Source organism: Phycodurus eques, chromosome 5, assembly GCF_024500275.1.
Source record: "Phycodurus eques isolate BA_2022a chromosome 5, UOR_Pequ_1.1, whole genome shotgun sequence".
Classification (NCBI taxonomy): domain Eukaryota; kingdom Metazoa; phylum Chordata; class Actinopteri; order Syngnathiformes; family Syngnathidae; genus Phycodurus; species Phycodurus eques.
In genome coordinates, this window is record NC_084529.1 from 2,566,403 (window position 1) to 2,573,994 (window position 7,592).

Below are 7,592 nucleotides of genomic sequence, written 5' to 3' on the forward strand. Positions count from 1 at the left end.
ACACTATGGCATACATGCTCCGAAACCACAAATACGAACTGAACACGTCACAGTTGATGTTTTGAATGATCGATAACCTGCAAAATCTTATGCCGCCGTCCAGTCAACGAAGACCGACAGAGTATATCGACTGTCTCATATAAATATTATAATATCATCTATTGACTGAAATGTCACAAATGATTAGATTTAAAAAAATATATATTTTATTAGATTTTTTTGTTTTTTTATTTTTTACCGAGAAGTCTGGAAATTTGGGTCTGGAAAATGTATGGAATTTCAAAATCTGAAATGTGTCGGAACCCTGTGCAGTGGTTCATGGTGGAATAATGTCACATTACTTACATAGATAATGCTGTTGAGTTGCACACTATCGTTATTCTATCAAAGTCTTTTAAGATATGGCACTCAGGAAGGCTGAAAGTGATAGTTCTTCTGTTCATTTTGTCTTTTAAGTGCCAGAGAATTGGAGCTAGAGGACCGTCAGAGCCGACTGCAGCAGGAACTGAGGGAGCGAATGGCTGTGGAAGGTGAGTTTGCAGCCAAGTCTGTGACTGCTGCTCTAATGTAAATATAAACACCTCTCTCTGGATGATGCACCGCGAATTACAACTCTCTGATAGTGTCATCATACCTGCCCTCCTATTGAATAAATGTATGGGGTACTTCTATAGCTGCATCCACCGAAGAGATTGTTACAGTATATGTGCAAAACAGCCACAGTATCATGTGGGGTATTGACCGTTGTATGTTTGACAGTGCAGTACTTGAAATCTCAGCATGGGCCAAAATGGGATCTCCTCCTTCAGTTAGGGCTACAGATATGTGTCAGAGTATCATGCTTTTCACCAAATGTTGCAAAGATGTTGATTTCATTCGTTGTGTAGCTTTCCCATAACATGGGGAAGGTTGATAATGATGGGGTAGCATACTGCTACTATAACCTGCCGTTCATGGAACAGCAGAGAGGGAGGGGAAGAAAAGGCTGCCCACTGCTGTAAAGCATTTGTGCAATTATAGTTGGTAAGGTGTGGGTGTTGAGCCCTTTCACCGGCAAAAGTGTGAATGTTGAGAAACAATCCCATACGGCAGGGACGTACTGGGCTCAAAATTCAGCCCGTGAATTTAGATGGAGAGCCGCGGTGCGCACAACCAAAGACTGAATTATTATTGCAACGAAGTCCCAAAAACTAACCAATAAGCGGTGACTGTGATTTTCGGTCTCATCATTTGCTGTATACACTGTATGCATACTACAGTTGCCCAGTATGGCAGCCTTATACACGGCATCTCTACTGGTCGGGATATTGCTGCTTCCTGTTCCATTTTCTTCCTTCTCCCCCAATAAGACAACCACGTCTTCCTCCGCCTCCGTGTTCTCCAAGACCAGCATCAGCTCCTCACTGCCACCATGGGGTCACCCAGTCCCTCAATAACCCCTATGCTAGTGACCTCCCCCCCTGATGTTGTTGCAGCTGCTAATAATAATAATAACAATCATCGTGACAAGAGTTATGTTAATACACAAAGGCAATCCATGTAAGAAAATGAAAAGGTCTGTCAGCTTTGCACATTTTGGTTCCCATCTGGTGTGGGGCTCAGGAGCCGGAGATGACCCGCTTCGGGCTTGTCTGCTGCTTAACTAATACCGGTTGGTTGCACCGCGCACGGCACAACAGCAAGGGTCCGACGAAGTCACGAATCATAAACACACGTTGCGGCCTGCGGGCTATAATCTAAACCGGTGCCGGTGGCCAGGGCACTCGGCTTGGCGTGCACGGCGCACGCGACAGATGCGCTCATGCACGGCTTTGTTGACAGTCTGTAATTATATGGTGTTAAAAGATGGCTGTGTGTATTGGAAGTTTTATAGGAATTATCCTTTTTTAAAAGACAGTTGGCCGGGCCGGCCTTTCAGGAGTGGTTCCGAAATTCCCAATTGCCACACCGCCCCTGCCCTACGGGTGCGATACCCCCACCAAGTGGCATACATTGTGCGTGTCTATGACCATGCGTTGCTAGTGATCTTTTGTATGTGCAGATTTTTTAAATCCAGCTGTTATTATTGGCCAATGTGTATTTTCTCTGTGATTGCTCATTTGCCTTGCTCTTTTTCAGACCACCTGAAGAACGAGAAGGAGCTTGCACAGGAAAAGCAGATCTTAAATGAGATGCTAGATGTTGTGGAGCAACGTGATGCCCTGGTGGCACTCCTGGAGGAGCAGAGGCTCCGAGAGAAGGAGGAAGACAAGGACCTGGAAGCTGTGATGCTCTCCAAAGGCTTCAACCTTAATTGGGTTTAACAAGCGTGAACTAATTGCCCCAACGGGTCCTAGGTTGAAATGAGCTGGAGAGTCTCTGCCTGCTTTGATCAGCATAGTGCGGTGAACATGGAAAAAGACAGTTCGTCTGAATCTGTCACACCCGCAGCGGTGAATGTGTAAAGATTCTTATCAAACACACACGTGCACACACCCTGGCTGCTGCTGAGATAGGTTGAAGCAGTCTGCAGCGTTTACATGACCTCAGCCAACAGCCAGTCCGAGGTAATCACTTTTACGGGTTGTACTGTCACCGTGAGTAGAAAGACAGTACATTCGCAACTTATCATCACAGCCTTGAAGTGCTGGCACCTTTGGAAGCATGTTTAAAGACTTGTTTGATCTGGTATTATCTAAAGGGAATACTGCAGTCTGGTCCTGCTGATGTGAAGAATTCTGTTTTGTAAATAATTTGTGTAGATGCAGTAACATTTGACAGCAGATCAAGAGCCTCCTCCTGTCTTTGGGGAACACAAAGAGGAATGTTATCAAGGCTTACTCTGACTGCAGGAAGTCTATGCTCTTCTGAAGATCCCCTCTGACGGACTTCTTCTTCCTGATGAACCAGAGAGACAATATAGATCACTGTTTGTTCCCCCTTAACATTGTGTTTTGTGGATCCGCACTAAGAAGCCATCAGATATGGACTTTAATATATTTATCATCTTTTATTAAGCATTATTTGCATTCACACACAAACACACGAGTGCCCAGTATGTTATGTTGCACTTGTGTAATTACAATGCAAGGCTACGTGTACGCAATGTTCCCGGCGGCCGTGGCAGCCCTGCTTCATGCCACTGGGGATAGAACAGGATTGTCGTGAGACAATGTCAAACGTAACAGGCCGTGATGGCCCAACCAGATGTTTACATTGTCAAAACGTTTGCCACGGTGCGGCTGAGAAACCTCGTTGGCCTTAGTATAACGGGGTACTTGGAGGCGATCAGTAGTGAAAAAGGCATATTTATCTCGCACTCACTCCCTATAACTCTTCTAAAGCTAAGCCATGTGGTTAATTTACCAACAATGCCTGCTGTGGCATACCTTTTTGTAATGCTAGAGATGTGTGTGTGTGTGTGTGCGTGTGTGTGCGTGCGCGCACACCTGCATGCGTGTGTGAGGGAGAAAGAGCACTCTACCTCTAAGAGCATGCACACAAGCGCAGTGTGTATGTGAATGACAGGCTCTTTTGCATGTTTTGGTACAAGATGCATTAGCGAATGAGTTGTTAAAAGAAAACTCATATCAAATATGTATGGAGCGGCCGTATGAGTCCACCCCTGTGCTGACGTCCGGTAGGGGAGCGCCATTCCACTGCCGGGGAAACAAACATGCTCCAAAGCTGCCTTACATTCATCTTTCAGCCGTAGAAAGCCTTGACAGAATATGACAAACACGAGCGACCGCATCAGAAAGTGACGAGCTGTGAGGGAAAATACCGGCTGCTGAACCGCGGGCCGGAACGTAGTGCCACCTTTGAGCCTCCGGGATTCAGTCACCGCCCGTCTCCCACGGCCCATCACGGATACTGTGATAGCCGCTAAGAAAACTTAGGAATACGGAGAAACATAATGGCCAGCATCCCATGCTTCAAACGGGGCTGCAGTGGCTGCTGGGAACATAGTGTAAAAGTAACCAGTAAAGACTGCTGCCATAGCGAATACCTGTTTTATTTTGTCCCACCTTACAGGGACACACACTACAGACGTAAGCCCATTTGTCACTTTATTAGGTACACGATTGAAGAGTGTAATAATTCACCATCCATGAATTGAACTTTTCCCTGCTGTTTATTGTCCCAGAAAAGCAATGAAAAGGTACCTTGTCAGTTGTACGATGTACTGCACAGTGAAAGTTGTTCTGTGCATTCAACCTATCTCTGAGAAGGATTGGGGAGCGAGGACGAGAAAACTCACATGGACATGGGGAGAACATGCAAACTCTAAAGCCCCACAGTCAACAGGACTACATAGAATTTGGCCCTGGTCCATCGCATTTTTAGAGGGTTATTTTGAGAGCCTTATTTATTTTAAAGCTCAGCAGAGGGCTGATCTGGCAAAGGTCACGTCAGCATATGTTCCTTTTTAGCACTTTGACTGTTCCCACAAGTAAGAAACGCTGTCAATTGTAAAGGATGGTCATTCAAAGATGGTTGAGCTCAAAGATCAAGTCTGCATGTTGCTTTTCAGCACTCTGGCAAGTGCAGTTTTCAGCCAGCTTTTATTTTGGTGATTGTGTAATGTAAAAGACCCTACTGATTCTGCATACCATGGGATGAAAATTTTATTCGAGGACAGGGTTACAAGATATCAAAACAATGTATTTATTAGTTTTACCTTTCAACAGATTTCCTCAGTTTTTAATTCACCTGACTACACATGACCTTTTCTTTTTTTTTTTTTTTTTTTTTTTTTTTTTTTTTCTTCCCCTCACACAATCATTGGTCTTTATATGGTTTGTTTGCCAGGTGATTCCTAATATTTACCCGATTTAATGAAATTCAATGGTGTATGTAATATCTTATGCACTGCCTTTCCACCTGCTCTCCTGGACACACAATATGTCAACCTTTCTCCTAATCATCATGTCAACCAACTACCAAGCTTTTCCTGTCATAGTCCCAACATTCAAAGTGCCCACATTTGGTTCTAGGCTCTGTGCTTTCCTCTTCTCTTTCTGCCCAAGACCCGCTTTCCACCACCTCTCCTTTGTCTTCGACCCACAGTGGCTGCATTTCCACCAGCGCCTTGTAGGTTAACAGCGCCGGTGGCAGAAGTTGTTAACCTCTGCCACGATCAATTCGGTATGGAATTTTTATGGAACGCTCATTTTTTCCGTCAAAACTTTTAAGCTGAATGCCCGTCCTGACGAAGCCTCCACATTTATCTGGGATTGGCCTGCAGTTTGCACTGGCTTGTGCCTCCCATATGGCTGCATTATTATTAAAAATAGATGGCTGGATACACAAACACAGTGGCTGAAATAAGTATTTAACACATCACCATTTTTCTCACTAAATGTTTCCAAAGGTGCTATTGACAGGAATATTTTACCAGATGTTGGGAACAAGCCAAGTGATCCATACATAAAAACAAACGCACACACAAACCGACAAACTCAAGGTCGATAAAAGAAGCCCCACAGAACCTTCAAGATTTGAAGACTGCTTGTGTGGAGAAATGGGCCAAAAATCACACCAGAGTGACTAGTTTCTCCATACAGGAGCCGTCTTGAAGCTGTCAGTGCAAACAAGCTTTTGTATAAAGTATTAAATAAATACCACTTGGCGTGTTCAATACTTTTTCCCTGTGGTATTTCACATTATTACAACTTAATTCCTGATCTTATTTGTTCTACTTTCTTTGTATGTATGGATTACTAACTTCTGGTGAATTTTTCATGTCAATAGCCCCCCCGGAAATAATATATTTACTGACAAAAATTGTGACGTGTTAAAGCTGCTGTGTATCTTGCCCTCCTTACTCTTCTTTTCTCGCGCGGTCCAAACTGAAGACTCTAAATTGTTTGTATGGGAGTGTGAATAGATGTGATTGAAAAGTGGTCAGTCCAGGGTTTCCAGTCAGCTGGGATTGGCGCTGGCTTCCCAGTGACCTTGAAAAAGCAAAAAACTGTACAAAATTCATGAAAGGACGGTTTCAGGGAGGTTGCGTTGTTTTACGTTTGTATTTTGGAGCTAATAAAATGTCGAGGGAAACCACACAAGCGTTTCATGTGTTCAACAGGGAAGGGCCCCCTCTTCCGTATGAAATTCATTGTATATCTAATGTTTACAAACACTTGTCCATATCCTGTCTTGTATTTTGTTTCCGACAATAGCATGCAACTGAGGAGATTCACACACATTTCAGAAAGTGGGAGTGTTCATACGTACAGATGCCCTTTTCGATTTTACCATCCTTTAGGCCTGGGTTTATGTCTCAGTGGACGTACAGGTTTTTACTTGGGGTTTTTTCTGCAAATCTTTTTTAAGGGTCTCTAAAAAATAATTTTAAGTTTAATTTGAGGTTCTGGAATAATGCAAATGCTGTGAATATTTTGCATCAAATTGGACCATGAGGGACAGGTCATATAGACCTTTAAACAAAAACAAAAAAATCACTGTTTTCCGAGCACATGCAGTACGTGTTATGTATGTGCTGTGAGTTGAAACACAGTTACACAATTCTTCTGGTTGTAGATTGAGTGTGATAAGTGTGACATGATTGTATTGATATTTATTAATGTGTGAAAACTGTATTATATGTAAAGTATAAGAATCCTAATTTTTAAACCGTTCTGTTGACACACGACTTATGTAAATGTTTTGTGTAGCTAAAAATGCTTATGGGTGTTGGATGTATGCTGCAAACAGCAATAAAACAATGCAGTTTTCCTTTCTAACTTTTTCTTGAAATGTTCACTTGTGTTTTAGACTTTTTAGGAAAACCTTCAGAGACATTGACGTTTGTTTTGCTCAGTTTGATGACTGAAGGCGGTTTAAGTCATCAAACTCACTTTTTTTTTTTTTTTTTTGCAGTAAGTGTTATAAACACTAACCTTCTATGATCTGTAAAGTTCTAAAGACTTATGGACTTTTGACTTTTGAAAGTGAATTCAATTTATCATAGAGTCTAACTTGTAATTTAAATTAATGACAAATCGATTGTTTAAATATGCAAAGTTAGGATGTAAAATCAAATGGGTTTATTTGCTGGGTAATTACTTGAATCATATCCAGATTAAAATTGATCAAATAACTGCTGGACTATATTCAAGCCCTTCTCTTTGAATATTAGACAAACACTTATGCTCAAATAATAAACATCGATTGGAGTTTTTGATAAGCATAGGTTTATGCCGACTTTGTACAATATCTGCGTGGCAAGTGTCCTTCATTTGCTCCACCTGTGTTTATTTTAACACAATTGTGCAAAAATATTGCGATACAGTTTGTCAGGAGATGTATAAAAACACTGAATTTATCTATCTAGCTATCTATACAACGACAATGATAAGCATTCAATGAATACATTTCTGACTCGATTGTCTTTTGTTTCTAAATATTGTCGTTATTTAAGTGACGTATCTTTTAATAGTCTTTATAAAGCCTATTTGGGGGTTGTCAATACAAGACAGACTTTGTGTTAGATCTCGTATGTGCAGAAAAGTGTACCGAATGTAGTGTTTTACGCATTATGTTTGTGCACTTAGATTGAAAGGTTGGGCTTCCGGGACGACTTCCGGTAGTTGCGTGTTACTTATAACTTG

The 7,592-nt window shown here is 42.0% G+C and overlaps 1 protein-coding gene across 20 annotated transcripts in view; it reads left to right on the forward strand.

Annotated features, from left to right (window-relative positions):
• The window catches only part of mical3a (microtubule associated monooxygenase, calponin and LIM domain containing 3a), a 93,400-nt gene extending 86,675 nt beyond the window's left edge, over nucleotides 1-6,725 (forward strand). For all 20 annotated transcript variants that reach the window (XM_061676825.1, XM_061676827.1, XM_061676826.1 and 17 more), the window contains 2 exons: nucleotides 457-530; nucleotides 2,119-6,725. In XM_061676825.1, coding sequence (XP_061532809.1) covers nucleotides 457-530; nucleotides 2,119-2,303 — 259 coding nt within the window. In that variant the 3' untranslated portion in view covers nucleotides 2,304-6,725. The remainder of the gene's footprint in view (nucleotides 1-456; nucleotides 531-2,118) is intronic.
• Nucleotides 6,726-7,592: the final 867 nt, after the last annotated feature.